Source organism: Malurus melanocephalus, unplaced genomic scaffold (genome assembly GCF_030028575.1).
Source record: "Malurus melanocephalus ecotype Western Australia unplaced genomic scaffold, MMel_1.1 scaffold_1161, whole genome shotgun sequence".
NCBI lineage: Eukaryota > Metazoa > Chordata > Aves > Passeriformes > Maluridae > Malurus > Malurus melanocephalus.
In genome coordinates, this window is record NW_026624393.1 from 54,236 (window position 1) to 68,857 (window position 14,622).

The 14,622-nt window shown below is 56.3% G+C and overlaps 4 protein-coding genes and 1 non-coding gene across 6 annotated transcripts in view; 3 read left to right on the top strand and 2 right to left on the bottom strand.

The window, feature by feature from the left end:
* LOC130586440 (chromaffin granule amine transporter-like) overlaps positions 1-3,653 on the top strand; it is a 14,061-nt gene extending 10,408 nt beyond the window's left edge. Inside the window, exons 8-13 of the mRNA XM_057387231.1 lie at positions 2,073-2,151; positions 2,228-2,279; positions 2,813-2,876; positions 2,947-3,066; positions 3,152-3,285; positions 3,564-3,653. Of these exons, the coding sequence (XP_057243214.1) occupies positions 2,073-2,151; positions 2,228-2,279; positions 2,813-2,876; positions 2,947-3,066; positions 3,152-3,285; positions 3,564-3,653 (539 nt within the window). The remainder of the gene's footprint in view (positions 1-2,072; positions 2,152-2,227; positions 2,280-2,812; positions 2,877-2,946; positions 3,067-3,151; positions 3,286-3,563) is intronic.
* Positions 3,654-4,462: 809 nt separating this feature from the next.
* On the top strand, positions 4,463-8,567 carry MAK16 (MAK16 homolog). Its single transcript, XM_057387238.1, has 10 exons — positions 4,463-4,620; positions 4,916-4,965; positions 5,179-5,288; positions 5,388-5,452; positions 5,987-6,138; positions 6,769-6,823; positions 6,917-6,991; positions 7,890-8,003; positions 8,139-8,195; positions 8,379-8,567. The coding sequence occupies exons 1-10, from the start codon at positions 4,606-4,608 to the stop codon at positions 8,565-8,567; spliced, it is 882 nt and encodes a 293-aa protein (XP_057243221.1). The 5' UTR covers positions 4,463-4,605.
* A 404-nt stretch (positions 8,568-8,971) lies between these two features.
* On the bottom strand, positions 8,972-12,465 carry TTI2 (TELO2 interacting protein 2). 2 transcript variants are annotated; one of them, XM_057387236.1, is made up of 7 exons: positions 11,732-12,465; positions 11,333-11,519; positions 10,775-10,867; positions 10,291-10,475; positions 9,919-10,062; positions 9,246-9,408; positions 8,972-9,052 (listed from the first exon to the last, which is right to left on the bottom strand). In XM_057387236.1, exons 1-7 carry the CDS (start codon positions 12,334-12,336, stop codon positions 8,972-8,974), a joined length of 1,458 nt encoding a protein of 485 aa, XP_057243219.1. In that variant the 5' UTR covers positions 12,337-12,465. The 2 variants fall into 2 exon arrangements, with proteins under 2 accessions (XP_057243219.1, XP_057243220.1); XM_057387237.1 differs by lacking the exon at positions 9,246-9,408 and having other exon boundaries at positions 8,993-9,052.
* A 388-nt stretch (positions 12,466-12,853) lies between these two features.
* RNF122 (ring finger protein 122) overlaps positions 12,854-14,622 on the bottom strand; it is a 12,536-nt gene continuing 10,767 nt past the window's right edge. Inside the window, exon 6 of the mRNA XM_057387233.1 lies at positions 12,854-12,880. Coding sequence (XP_057243216.1) covers positions 12,854-12,880 — 27 coding nt within the window. The remainder of the gene's footprint in view (positions 12,881-14,622) is intronic.
* On the top strand, positions 13,147-13,241 carry LOC130586447 (small nucleolar RNA U13). The gene has a single exon (XR_008966701.1). It is a non-coding gene; the product is annotated as a small nucleolar RNA U13 (small nucleolar RNA).

Consider the following 14,622-nt stretch of genomic DNA (forward strand, 5'->3'; position numbering starts at 1 on the left):
TCTGCCATTCCTTGGAAACACTTTGAGAATTGGCCCTGCTCGGGCACTGCGGGAGGGATTGAATCATCTTTTACCTCATTCCAACAAAAAGAAGGAAACATCTGCCCTCAGACCCGTGGAGCGARCGATTCCAGGCTGTGCACGGCTCCAGTTCCAGCTGGAAATGTCCTCAGTGGTGGCTGCAGCATGTGCTGTGCTCTGTTATTGAAAAAATTGTACASATTTAGGCTCCCCCAGCGTGGCAATAACGGGGCAGGGAGGCYGTGGGGTGCTCTGAGAGCCCATTTTCTGCAGGGCTCGTAATGGGTTCGTGCTGGGATGGATTTGGGGAGGCCAAATGGGCTCTGCAGAGGCAGCTCYGAGTGAAATGAGGCCGTTTCCAACATCCCAGGCAGGGCAGGATGGGCTGTGCTGATTGCCAGCTGCCCACAAAATGGGATGTGGAGATAACAGCGCCACAAAAACAGCGAGTAATGGTTTAGAAACCAAATTGGAACAGGAATAACCCGGGGSGAGCCCCAGGCTGCACTTAGAGCCCAAATTGGATTGCAGGCTGGGAGCAGGGGGCTGCAATTGCTCCTGATCGAGTTATCYTCTGGGCAGGCAGCAACAAACAGCTCTAAAAGCCTCGGATGCTGCTCTGGAGAGAGGGAGGGTGAGGGGAAAGTGGCACCCAGGGATTCAGCGCAGGGGGGAGAAGGGACAGCACCCAGGGAAAAAGCACTCAGGGGTGCTCAGGGAAAGTTCTGGGGAGATTTAACAGAAAAAAAAATCCCAAATACATTCCCTAAGTTTCTCTCTCAGTCACTACTGAGCCCCAGGAGAAGTTTGGGGGACATTTAACAGAAGAAAATCCCAAATACATTCCCTAAGTTTTTGTCTCAGTCACCACCGAGCCCCAGGAGAAGTTTGGGGGAGATTTAACAGAAGAAAATCCCAAATACATTCCCTAAGTTTCTCTCTCAGTCACCACTGAGCACCAGGAGAAGTTCTGGGGAGATTTAACAGAAGAAAATCCCCAAAAAATTCCCTAAATTTCCGGCTCAGTCACCACTGAGCCCCAGGAGAAGTTTCGGGGAGATTTAACAGAAGAAAATCCCAAATACATTCCCTAAGTTTCTCTCTCAGTCACCACCGAGCCCCAGGAGAAGTTCTGGGGAGATTTAACAGAAGAAAATGACAAAAAAATTCCCTAAATTTCCGGCTCAGTCACCACTGAGCCCCAGGAGAAGTTCTGGGGAGATTTAAAAGAAGAAAATCCCAAATAAATTCCCTAAGTTTCTCAGTCACCACTGAGCCCCAGGAGAAGTTCTGGGGAGATTTAACAGAAGAAAATCCCAAATACATTCCCTAAGTTTCTCAGTCACCACTGAGCCCCAGGAGAAGTTTCGGGGAGATTTAAAAGAAGAAAATCCCAAATACATTCCCTAAGTTTCTCTCTCAGTCACCACTGAGCCCCAGGTGAAGTTTTGGGGAGATTTAACAGAAGAAAATCCCAAATATATTTCCTAAGATTTGAGAGCCATTTGGATTCAGAGTTCAACACCAACCCACCCATCTCACAAGGGCTCCTCTATTTGTCTCCTTCTCCTGTAATTGTAGAAAAAACAACCCCGAGGAGCTTGGCTAAACCAGGATTAACCACGATCTGTAGCTGTTAGGGAGAGGAGAGGAAATTAAAACACAAAAAAATGTGTTCCAACAAGGAAGATGTCCCAGGGACATGGAGCTGATCACTTTTATTTATTGTCAGCAGGAGAGGATATGAAAAATAAACAACGGGTAAAGCAGCAGGGAGAGCAAATATTTAATTGTGAGCCATGTAATGATCCCCTGGCTTTTTATTTAAGCTGTTGTGTTATTCCTCTTTATTGAGGAAGGGAAAAGCAGCAGGCAGAGGTGGAGGAGGGAGAAAAGGAAGGTGGAAAAGGGAGAAATTGTGACAGGAGGGTGTTCAYGTGCCTGGCCTGGCTCAGGGGTTCTCCAAAGGAGGCAATTGGGGRATGAGAAATTGTGCAAATCCCTTTATTTTCTCGGGCATGAGACACTTTTCAATCCCTTCTCTCTCCCAGGGATGGCATTCCTGCCTGCCAGCATATCCTACCTCATTGGCACCAACCTCTTTGGGATCCTGGCTAACAGGATGGGCAGGTAAGCGGGATATTAAAGATTTTGGCTCAAATTTCAGCATTTTCTGCTCCAGGCTGACACCTCYTGTGCTCTGCAGATGGCTGTGCTCCATGATTGGAATGGCTGTGGTGGGAATCAGCCTCCTCTGTGTGAGTAGCAGCAGAATCCACTGGGATTTTTCACAGCAGATGCTCTCATCCAACCCTCTGGATGGGTTTTGCAAATCTGGATCTTAAGGCTGAGAGATTTGGGATTGTTCAGCCTGGAAAAGGCTACGGAGTGACCAAATTGTGGCTTCCAGGACCTGAAGGGAGCCTGTAGGGAAGATAGGGAGAGAGGATTTACAAGGGATGTAGGGACAGGACACAGGGAATGGCTTCAAAGTGACAAAGGGCAGGAATAGATGGGATTTTGGAAAGGAATTCCTTTTTGTGAGGGTGGGGAGGGGATGGGATGGAATTCTTGTAGAAACTGTGGCTGTCCCTCGATCCCTGGCAGTGCCCAAGGCCAGGTTAGAACACCCTGGGACATTTCAAGGTGTCCCTGCCATGRCAGGGGTGGCACTGGATGAAATTTAAGCTCCCTTCCAACCCAAACCATTCCACAATTCCACGCCCTCTGTGCCCCTTTCCCACCTCCCACACCCCTCATGGCCTCACATCTCCTCCCTCCCCTATCCCAGGTCCCTCTGGCCACCAACATTTCCGGGCTGATCGGCCCCAACGCTGGGCTGGGCTTTGCCATAGGTAAGCTGAGGGTGCTGTGGGCACCTCCACGGGGCAGCAGGCACTGAGCAGCCCCTCATTCCATGGACAGGAATGGTGGACTCATCCATGATGCCCATCATGAGTTACCTGGTGGATCTGCGCCACTCCTCCTCCTACGGCAGCGTCTACGCCATCGCTGATGTGGCTCTGTGCATGGGCTTTGCCATTGGTAGCGTGGATTTTATCAAGTTCTGGGGGTGCCTCACCCTTCTTCGTGGAGTTTTCTGTTCTTTTTTTAACGCTGGAATTCGCAGGTCCCTCCACGGGCGGGGTGATGGTGCGAGTTCTTGGTTTCCCGTGGTTGATGGTGATTGTTGGGGTGCTGAATGTGGTCTACGCCCCGCTCTGCTGGGTCCTGCGAAACCCCCCGGCTGCTGAGGAGAAAATGGTCAGTGGGGGATGTTTTCCTGGGGTTTTATATCCCAGGAATTTGGGGAATTGAGAATCGTTTTAATATAATAATATAGACCGCCTGTTGGGGTCTATTCCGCTCCCCAAAAGAGACAAAAAAAGCAGGAAATTTAGCAGGTCTGTCCTTGCATTCATAGCTTGTATTCCCTGGGGGAAAAAATCTGCTTGTTTTTTTTTCCCCAAAGTGATGATGCTCCTGTGAACTGCAAAAATCAATCATTATTTTTACCAATTTCTGCCGTTCCTCACCCTCAGGCCATCCTGAGCCAGGAGTGCCCCATGCAATCCAAAAGCTACACCCCAAAGGACGCCCAGCGGGACCAGGAGGTGGAAAAAGAGGAATAGGAAGGGAAAGGAAGGGAAAGGAAGGCAAACCCTGCTTTGGAACCATAATTTTGGTCACAGAACACAGCTGTGTGAGCATCCACAGCCAGCACAGCCTGTCCCAGACCTGTGGGCACGGACAAAATTTCCAAATTTTTCTCCAACCACCAGGATTTGGAGGCTCCATCCCTTCAGTGCAGCCACTCCCTCGCTGTGGGGTTTAACCATGGAATCAGCTGGTAATAAAGATGTCACTGCAATGTCACTGCTCCTCTGAGGACTCTAAAAATGGTTCATTTCTGTCTTGGTGTAGTTTGCTGTATTCTGTGCTACTCAGGGTGTYCTTCCCAACATGCATTAAATTATTCGTTTGAAGAACTCTAATAAACTGAGGTGGGAATAAGATTTAGGCTCAGTCAACAAAGCCAGTTTTAGATCACTGTAATTAATGTGAGGATTTCAGGGGCTGCAGCCGGGGGGTMTCGGCAGCTCTGAGGGAAGTATTTGGCAGATAAACCACAGTTTCTCCCACGGCTCCAGTGTGCGGAATGAACCCGCCCGTCCCTAAAGCACTGCTCAGGGCCCCTCAGTGTGTGTTTATAGCAGGGTTTGTTAAATCCGAGCTCTGAGGGGAGGAGGCACCGCCGCCATGACAGCGGAGCGCGTCCTTCTTCCCGCCCTCCTTCCCGCCCTCAGCCCCTGCTCTCGCGAGACTTCGTGAGTCCCGCCCTTCTCCCCGCCCTCAGCCCGCCGCTCTCGCGAGACTGCGTGAGTCCCGCCCTTCTCCCTGCCCTCAGCCCGCCGCTCTCGCGAGACTTCGCGCACCCCGCCCTTTCCGGTAATGGCGGCGCCCTGAACCGCGCGGCCGGGCCCGCCAGCACCGTCAGTCAGCGCTGTCACCGCCACCGCTGTCCCCGTCCCTGTCACCGCTGTCCCCGTCCCTGTCACCGCTGTCACCGCCGTCACCGCCACCATGCATTCGGACGATGTGAGTCCCACCGTTGTTTCGGGCCCGTGTCCGCGGGGCCCGGCGGTGTGTCCGTCCCACGTGGCCGAGGGTCCCCTGTCCCCAGCCCGGGGGTGGCGCGGATGGGCCGGGGGTGTAAATGGGGATTTGGCGTCTGCGCTTTTTGGGGAACACCGCTGGGGAAACACAGAGAAAACCGCAATGTTTGTGGGATGTCCCCCGTTAGAGCCGCACCGGGGGGTGCAGGGGCCGGGGGGTGACACGGGGACACGGGTGAGGGGTGTCACTGTGTGTCACCCGCTGTTTGTCCCCGCAGGTTGTCTGGAGCATGCTGGGGAACAGGCAGTTCTGCTCCTACAAGATGACGTGAGTTTTGGGGGGTCGGGGTGGGCTGAGCCCAGGGGGTTTGGGGGGGGATCCAGCAGGGAAAGGAACGGGAGGGACACACTGGGGACACCCCTCAAACCCCACAATGTCCCCCCTGTGCCAAACCAGGGACTCACAGAGGATGGGGTGAGCTGGGACAGCACTGACATTTTCCTGCCCGTCCCTCATTAATCCCCATCCCCTCTTTTCCAGCACCAAAACGCAGAATTTCTGCCGGAACGAGTACAACCTGACGGGGCTGTGCAACCGCTCGTCCTGCCCGCTGGCCAACAGCCAGTACGCSACAATCCGCGAGGAGAAAGGTGGGACGGTGTCCCCATGGAAAGGGGGTGCTCAGGGGGGTCTGGAGTCCCTGTCCCCACCCAGGGGGTGACATCAGTGGCGTTTGTTGCTGTCCCCAGGGCGCTGTTACCTGTACATGAAGACGATCGAGCGGGCGGCGTTTCCGCGGCGCCTCTGGGAGAGGGTGAGCTTGGGGACAGGGCGGGGACAGTGGCTCTGGTGTCACCTCAGAGAGAGGGAGGGTGTCCCCAGGGTGAGAGGACATCAGGCTGTGCCTGGGGATGGTCAGGAGGGATTTTCTTATGGAAAGGGTGGTCAGGCATTGGCACTGCGGTGTCCCCATGGTGACAGGACATCAGGCTGTGCCTGGGGACGGTCAGGAGGGATTTTCTCGTGGAAAGGGTGGTCAGGCATTGGCATTGCGGTGTCCCCAGGGTGACAGGACATCAGGCTGTGCCTGGGGACGGTCAGGAGGGATTTTTTCATGGAAAGGGTGGTGAGGCATTGTCATTGTGGTGTCCCCATGGTGACAGGACATCAGGCTGTGCCTGGGGATGGTCAGGGTGGACATCAGGAGGGATTTTCTCATGGAAAGGGACAGGGACAGGGTMGAGTTAATGACCCTGGAGATTTTTCATTAATGATTCAGTGACTCTGAGGGACACAGCCCCTCAAAAGGTCCCTTCGGTGTCACCCAAACCTTGCCCTGTCCCTCCAGGTGCTGCTGAGCAAAAACTACGAGAAGGCTCTGGAGGAGATCGATGAGAACCTCATCTAYTGGCCCCGCTTCATCCGCCACAAGTGCAAGCAGAGATTCACCAAAATCACCCAGTACCTGATCCGCATCCGCAAACTGACCCTCAAGAGACAGTAAGGGACACGGGGGGACCATGGGGTGACCATGGGAGTGACCATGGGAGTGACCAGGGGTGGCTGATGGAGCCACTGCCCATCTGCTGAGTGGGGATATGGAGCTGATCACGGGGTTTTTTTGAGGGATTTTAAGTGGATCTGTGTGATGTGGATGAGCTGCAGGGATCTGAGTGGATAAATGGATTTAGGGAATCTCCTGAGCTGGGAGGGACCCACAGGGATCATTGATCCCAAGCCCTGGCCCTGCACAGACACCCCAAAGYCYYACCYTGTGCATCCCTGGGAGYGCTGCCCAAATGYTCCTGGAGCTTTGGGAATGTGATCATTCCCTGCAGAGCCTGTTCTGTACCCACCACCCTCAGTWGGGGTAAGAACCTTTYCCTAAAATCCATCCCAACCCCTGGCACAGCTCCAGCCATTCCCTGGCAGCAGAGATGGAGCTGCCCCTCAGCAGAAGCTGCTCCTCCCATGGCCCCTCCAGCCCCTTCCCCATCTTTAGGACGCTCTCAAACAGCTCCAGACGTGCTCCCAGGACATTTCCCAGCTTCCAGGCACGTTTGGGATGCTGCAGCTCTGGCTGYTGCTGCCAGAGGCCGGCAGGTTCCCAGACACTGTGTCTCCCTGCAGGAGGAAGCTCGTGCCGCTGCGCAGGAAAATCGAGAGGCGCGAGAACAGGCGAGAGGTGAGGCTGTCCCTGGTGTCACCTGCTGCCACTGCTGCTGTCCCCTCTGTCCCTGCTGCCCCCAGCCTCACTCTGCTGCTCTGTGTTTTGTAGGAAAAAGCTCTGATCGCTGCCCAGCTGGACAATGCCATCGAGAAGGAGCTGCTGGAGAGGCTGAAACAGGACACGGTGAGGGGCACACGGAGCTCGCAGTGCTCTCTGTCCCTGTGCTGGCACTGAGGGGGGTGCCTGGACCCCAAAACACAGGGAAATCCATACCATGAGGGGTTCCCAAAACACAGGGAACCCAAACCATGAGGGGTTCCCAAAACACAGGGAGGGCTCCCCAAAATACAGGGAATCCCAAACCATGAGGGATTCCCAAAACACAGAGAACTTCATACCATGGGGGCTCCCCAAAACACAGAGAACTTCGTACCATGAGGGATTCCCAAAACACAGAGAACTTCATACCATGGGGGCTCCCCAAAACACAGGGAACCCCAAACCATGAGAGCTCTCCAAAACACAGGAACTCCAAACCATGAGGAATTCCCAGAACACAGGGAACCCAAACCATGAGGGATTCCCGAAACACAGGGAACCCCAAACCATGAGGGCTCCCCAAAACACAGGGAACTCTGTAACATGAAAGCTCCCCAAAACACAGGAAACCCCAAACCATGAGGGCTCCCCAAAACACAGGGAACCCCAAACCATAAGGGCTCCCGAAAACATGAGAACYCCAAACCATGAGGGTCCCCCAAAACACAGGGAACTGCATAACATGAGAATTTCCCAAAACACAGAGAACCCCAAACCATGAGGGCTCCCCAAAACACAGGGAACTGCATAACATGAGAATTTCCCAAAACACAGAGAACCCCAAACCATGAGAGCTCTCCAAAACACAGGGAACCCCAAACTATGAGGGCTCCCTGCTGTCAGTGCAGGAGTGTGGGGTCAGGATTGGGAAAGGGGCTGATCCCACACGTTCACCTCAGTCTGATATTGCCTGTCAGTGCCCCCCCTCCCCAAAATCCATCTCCCACCTGTGGCTCATGGAAAATCCCAATTTCCCTTTCAGTACGGAGACATTTACAACTTCCCCATCCACGCCTTTGACAAGGCCCTCCAACAGCAAGATGCAGAGAGCGAGAGYGAGTCGGATGCAGAGAGGGAGGATGAAGATGATGAGGAGGTAAAGCCTTCAGCCATGGCTCCACCAGCCCTGCCCCTGCCTGCTGCATGGGAAGAGCTCAGAAAAAACTTCTGTGGTGGCCTTGGTGGCTCTTGTGCCRCTGCTGTGCTCAATCCCTGCCTCTRTTTCCTGCAGGATGTGGATAAAAGGGAGTTTGTGGAAGCAGAGGACAGCGAGCTCAGCGACTTTGAGGTAGGTGAAGCACCAGAACAAACTAAAGCTGAGCTTACCCAGCCTTGGAATGGGTAAGAGGCAGCAAAATCAGAGTTGTGGACRGGAATGGTGCAGTGGAACTGGAGCCAGGGATTATGGAATGGGGGAAAGGTTTTGTTACACAAGCTCTGACATCACCGTTGTTACTCAACTCTTCCTCAGGACATGGATAAATTGGAGACAAGCAGTGAAGAGGAGCAGGAAGAGGAGGTAGAAGTAGAGAAGAAAGGCTCCCACTTCAAATCCAAGGGGAAAACCCCCCTGAAGGGCCCAGCCAGGAGGAAACGTCCCTACATTGAAATCGAGTACGAAGAGGAAACAGAGCCAAGCACCAAAACAAAAGCAGCCTGAAGCTTCCCTGASCCCATTTTGTACTGACTGGCACAACTCCAGGCCTGTCACCAGGATGTGACTCCAGGATCTCTCATCCACCTCCCACCTCTGTGCAGTGCCTCAGGAACTCCTGCTTTTGTACTCTCCACGTTTTCTCCACGAGCAGCAGTTTCTGTGCTGAGTCCAGGCAGTTGCAGTGAGTTTGTGAAGCTTCAAGGAGGATCCCCCAGCTCCTCTGCAGCCACAGAATGCTCAGCCGAGACTGTGCTCCTGGGTTTTGCTGCTCCCTGCAAGGCTGGAGAAGCCCCACAGGACCCAGGGAGTGTCTGGGGGAGGTGTTGGGCTCACAGGTGGGACAAGAACAACAGAACTTTGAATAAATATAACGATTTTAATGTACAAAAGGGAGCGGTGGCAGCACCTCAGGTGCTCTCCTGCACCTTCCTGAGGCATTCCCTCACCCGGTTCTCCTCACAGCTGCTGTGCACCCCTTCCAGCAGCACCTGCAATGAGAAAAGCAGCATTGCCAGGGTGGGCACTCAGGCTCTGCTGCTGCCCACCCTCCCCAGCTCTGTGCTGGAGCAAAGCACACATTGATCCCATCAATAGTTATCACTTATCCATCGATTATTGATGCTGGGTAGGGGAAATTGAAAACCCTGCAGGGGTGAGAATGAAGAGGGTCCTTGGGCTCACCTTGACGTGGCCCTGGGAGCAGCGGTCCAGCAGGATGAGGCACTGGGTGGCCCTGTCCAGCAGAGCAGCTCTGACGGGCTCTGGTGTGGGACCCCGCTCCGTGTGAACGTCCCACAGCAGCCTCAGCAGGGCCTTGAGGAGCACGGGGAGCCTGCAGGGCATCCTGCAAGGGAAGAAACATCCTAAAGCCTTCCCTGAGGGCTCTGCAGGGCTGCTGGGGGGTGGCATTGCTGCCAGGTGGCACAGGACAGGGTGGCACAGGACAGGGGACAGCCCTGGGCACGTGGGAACCTTGGGATGGGGTGTCAGGAATGCTGTGGGTGACAGCCCTGGGCACGTGGGAATCTTGGGATGGAGTGTCAGGAATGCTGTGGGTGACAGCCCAATCCACAGCACAGGGCTTGCTCCACACTGATTTAATTTATAACCACTGCTGCTTCTGGGATAAGCACAAGCTGGATCAGAGTGAGGACCCAGCTTAATTCTGGGCCCAGGTTTTTCAGCCAAGCAGTACTGGCAGTGATGGCTCCCTGGGCCAAATTCTCCCTTAGGATTTCAGGCTCTTTTCTTCAAAAAACAGTAACTTTGGGACTTAAAGTGAAAACATTCAGGATAGGAATGAAATACTCATTTCAGAACAGCTTTTGTGTGTGTCCTCCCCCCAGAGAGGTACCTGGGCCAGGCGTGCTCTATGGTGCACTGCAGCGTCTCCAGGATTGCCAGCCTGGCCTCTTCCTTGGGGCCATCAGACACTTCCAGGTAGCCCAGGATGACTCTCTGCAGCCTCTTCAGGTGCCTCACTATGAGGATGCCAAGGCTGGAGGGACAAACACACCCTGAGGAGGGAGGGTATGGATGCCAAGGCCAGGGCCTTGCCCGTGGGGCCACTGCTCTCATCTGCTCAGGAAGGCAGGCAGGGTCCCCAGGTGCCCCTGTCCCCTCTCTCACCTGATGACAAAGGTGGGCAGGGTCCCCGGGTGCCCCTGTCCCCTCTCTCACCTGCTGACAAAGCTGTGCAGTGTCCCCAGGTGCCCCTGTCCCTCACCTGCTGACGAAGGCGGGCAGGATCCCCGCGTAGACCCTGCGCAGTGCCAGCTGATGCTCGCCCTCCATGTGGGTCAGCAGCAGCTGCAGCACCTGGTCCCAGGGGCCCGTGGCTCTGCCGTGGCCCTGGTGCCGCTGGCATCGCTGCAGGACGGGCAGCAGGTCCAGCAGGCACAGCAGCGCTGCCTGGTTTGGGGACAGATGCTCGAGTTGTGTCCAAAACACAGGAAATCCCATCCCTGGCACTGCTCACAGCTGCTGCTGCTCGCCCAACAGAGCTGAGCACTCCCAGCCTGTCTGGGAGGCCACAGGTCTCCCCTCTGCTCTGGAATKTCCCTGGAATCTCCTGTTCCCCCTCCAGGCAGAGCTGGGGATGGGGATGGCCTGACTGAACCCTGCCAGGAACAGCCTCAGCCCTTCGTGCTGCCAGATCTGTGGGGCTGACAGGACCCCAGAGCATTTTACACCAGGTCCAGCCGTCCTACCTGGATGACAGCAGCCTCCCGTGAGTGGAGGTGGTTGTAGAGGGCGTGGAACACCACCTGGGCCCTGTTGAACTGGCACAGATCCGCAGCTGGCTGCAGCAACAGAGAGCAGAACGTCACTGCTGGGAGCACACTGAGCTGAAACCCAAGGAAAGCACCTCCCTCCCAAACCAGTGACACCCCGAGTGCCAGGAGCTGCTGTAAATGCAGTTAAACCCTGCCATGCACCAGGAAAGTAAGTCAAAAATCCTAACAGGGGTTTGAGCCACCCACCTCAGCTGGAGCTGGGCCAGGGCAGGGTCAGGCTGGGGCTCAGGGAAAGGTTCTTCTGTCCCCAGAGGGTGCTGGCACTGCCCAGGCTCCCCAGGGAATGGTCCCAACCCCAAGGCTCCCACAGCTCCAGGAGCATTTGGACAGCGCTGCCAGGGATGCACAGGGGGATATTTTGGGGTGTCTGTGCAAGGCCAGGGGCTGCACTCTGATCCTTGGGGGTCCCTTCCCAGCCGGACATTCTGTGACTGACCCTTCACMCAGCAGCCAAGCCCTGCCCTCGCTCACCACGTTGAGCACGATGTGGTGCAGGCAGCGCACGCCCAGCACTTTGTTCTCCTCCTGGAAATCGTCGGAGAGGAGCAGCGCGGGCGGCAGCACCCGCTCCAGGTGAGGGCACAGCCAGGGCCGGCTGACGCGCAGCAGAGTCCAGGAGAACACGTGTTTGGAGGCYGGGTTACACTTCCAGGTGTCTCTGGAGACACAAACACAGCTCAGGGAACACTGGGACTCAGAATCCTCATTTCCTGGTGGCAGCAAACTCTGACAGTCACCCCAAAACTTCCCACTGCTGGGCATTTGTAAAGCTCCCAGCCCCGCATTCATCATCCCATGAACAACTCCGTTTCCCAAAATATTTCCTACTCAGAGACCCTCCAACCACACCCCGCTCCCCTTCCCACTCACTTGGTTAACTCCTGCTTCAGGAGCCCCATCACCGCTCCAAACCTTCCTTCCTCATCCCCCTCCTTTCCCCGCAGGAATTCCTCCACGGAGCCGCAGCCCGCAGCCTGGACCAGCCTCTCCAGCASCTCCTGAGCCAATTCCCGAGTCCTCGCCGTGCTCCATGGCCGCTCGTCCTTGTGTGTGACAGCGAAGATGTACACGTGTCCCAGCACCCTGCGCAGCACCGCGGCCGTGCCCAGCGATTCCCGACTTTCAGCAGCTTCCATCTTCTTGAAGAGGATCAGGAACGCGGTGCCAACGTGCTGTGCCCGCTCCGCCACGGCGGCCAGCGCGGTGTCCGTTCCGGGGAGCTCGGCTCCATCCTGCTCCCGGCGTGGAGGGGCCGCCAAGCCGCCCAGAGCCGCCGCCAGCTCGCCCAGCGCCGCGGGGCTGGCCGAGCCCAGGAGCCAGCGCGGATCCGCCGCTTCCAGCAGAGCACACAGGTCCCGGAGCGCTGCCGGCCGCTCGGACAGCGCCAGCCGCGCCTGCAGCAGCACCTGCTCGGCCGAGGGGGCGGCGGGCGGCGGCTGCGGCTGCCCGGGATCGCGCTGAGGGCTGATATCCATGGCTTGATAGGAGCCGCGAGGGGAGATCCCCGCTGAAAATCCCGCTAAAGACACATCGCTGGTGGCGGCAGCGCCCCGCGGGGAGCGGGGACACCTCAGAGACCCCCGGGACACCTCAGAGACCCCCGGGACCGTTCAGAGACCCCCGAGACCCCTCAGAGACCCCCGGGACACCTCAGAGAACCCCGGGACCCCCCAGAGACCCCCGGGACACCTCAGAAACCCCCGAGATCCCTCAGAGACTCCCGGGACACCTCAGAGACCGCCGGGCACCCTCGAGATCCCTCAGAGACCCCCGGGACCCCTCAGAAAACCCCCGGGACCCCCCAGAGACCCCCGGGACACCTCAGAGACCCCCGGGACCCCTCAGAGACCCCCGGGACCCCTCAGAAAACACCCGGGGACCCCTCAGAGAACCCCGGGACCCCTCAGAGAGCCCCGGGACCCCTCAGAGACTCCCGGGACCCCTCAGAGACACCCGAGACCCCTCAGAGACACCCGAGCAACCCCGCTCCCCTCACCGCAGCCGCCCCACGCGCGCGAACTGTCGCAAAGCACCCGTTTGCCGTAAAGCCGATGGCGAAGGAGGCGTGGCGTTGTGTGAATAAATTACCATAGCTAATTAAYSACSKYCGTGAGGGGAAGAGCGGCCGGACGGGGCAGAGAGCGGGAGCCGGGACGGGAGAGCGGTGGCCGGTGGCACGGAAGGGATGGAACGGGAGTGACAGAGCCAAATAGGGACAGTGATGTCGCCGTGACTTAGAGAGCAGTGACACGGCCATGGGTCCCGGCGCGGGAAATTGTCCCGCGATCCTTCCGGTTCATGGAAATGATGAATGGGAGTGGCACGCGGCTGCGTGAMGTGTGCGCCCTTTCGTTACGACATTGCACAGTCCCATCTGACCGCCGGGGGGTCCTGACGTCACCATGACGTCACTTTTTTTTGAGAATGAAAAAAAACAGATCTTGCCTGAAAAACGACGTCATTTTCTCTTACATGTGTGAAAAATCAGAAGTCGCACACAAATGGAGTGGTGGAGAAGCATGAGGGGTGTTCTGTGACGTCACTCCCATGTCTTGTGTTAGGCATGGTGATGGGTCCAGTGACGCAATTGTGACGTCATTCCCGTGTTTTGTGTAGTGCGTGGTGGTTGCCCCAGTGACGCGATTGTGACGTCACACCTGGGGTATCGCTGTGACGTCACTCCCGTGACTTCTGTATCTGGGGTGTCTCTGTGACGTCACCCCCGTGTTTTGTGCAGTGTGTGGTGATCGGTCCAGTGACACAATTGTGACGTCACTCCCGTGTCTTGTGTAGCGCCTGGTGATCAGTCTGCTGACACAATTGTGACGTCATTCCCATGTCTTGTGTCATGCCTGGTGATCAGTCCGGTGACACAATTGTGACGTCATCTTTTTTCCGTGTGGAAAATCAACGGAAAAAGCCAAGCGCATGCGCGTTCACAGCTCCTGCGCTGCGTGCGGCTGTGATGTCACTGCTGACGTCACGTTTTCACGGATGTGTCACCAGCCAGTGCAAACGGGTGAGTTCAGGGGGTGCACCCTGGTGTGGGCACACCCAGGGGGGTCCTGGCCCTGCAGTTTTTTGGGGCTAAATTGGGCAGTTTGGGTGATCTGTCACCCCAKTAAAGTGTCACAGCCAGCAGTGTCCCCTTCTCGGGGGCTCAGCATCCCCCCGGGCTTTTTTGGACCCGCCCCTGCCACACCCACAGCTCAGACGGGCTACAAAATCATCCATTTAATCCTTTTTTTTTACACAAAACTGTACAATCCCTCTGCCCCACGGGGATCCTGAGGGGATACAAAAATAACTCTGTGCAGCAAAGGGGGATCRGGGGGGAGGACAGGACCCCTCCCCACACCCTGGGGCTCAACTTCCCGCAGGGAACCCCGGCTCACCCGGCAAATCCCAAACCGAGCCACGGCCTGTGGGGGAAAAAATCCCAGCCGGGAAACCCCAAAATCCCGACCGGGAAACCCCAAAATTCCAACAGTGAAGCCTCAAAATCCCAACAGGGAAACCCCAAAATCCCAACCGGGAAACCCCAAAATCCCAACAGGGAAACCTCAAAATCCCAACCGGGAAATCCCAAAATCCCAGCCGGGAAACTTCAAAATCCCAACCGGGAAACCCCAAAATCCCAACCGGGAAACCTCAAAATCCCAACCGGGAAACCCCAAAATCCCAACCGGGAAACCCCAAAATCCCAGCTGGGAAACCCCAAAATCCCAGCCGGGAAACCCCAAAATCCCAACAGGGAAACC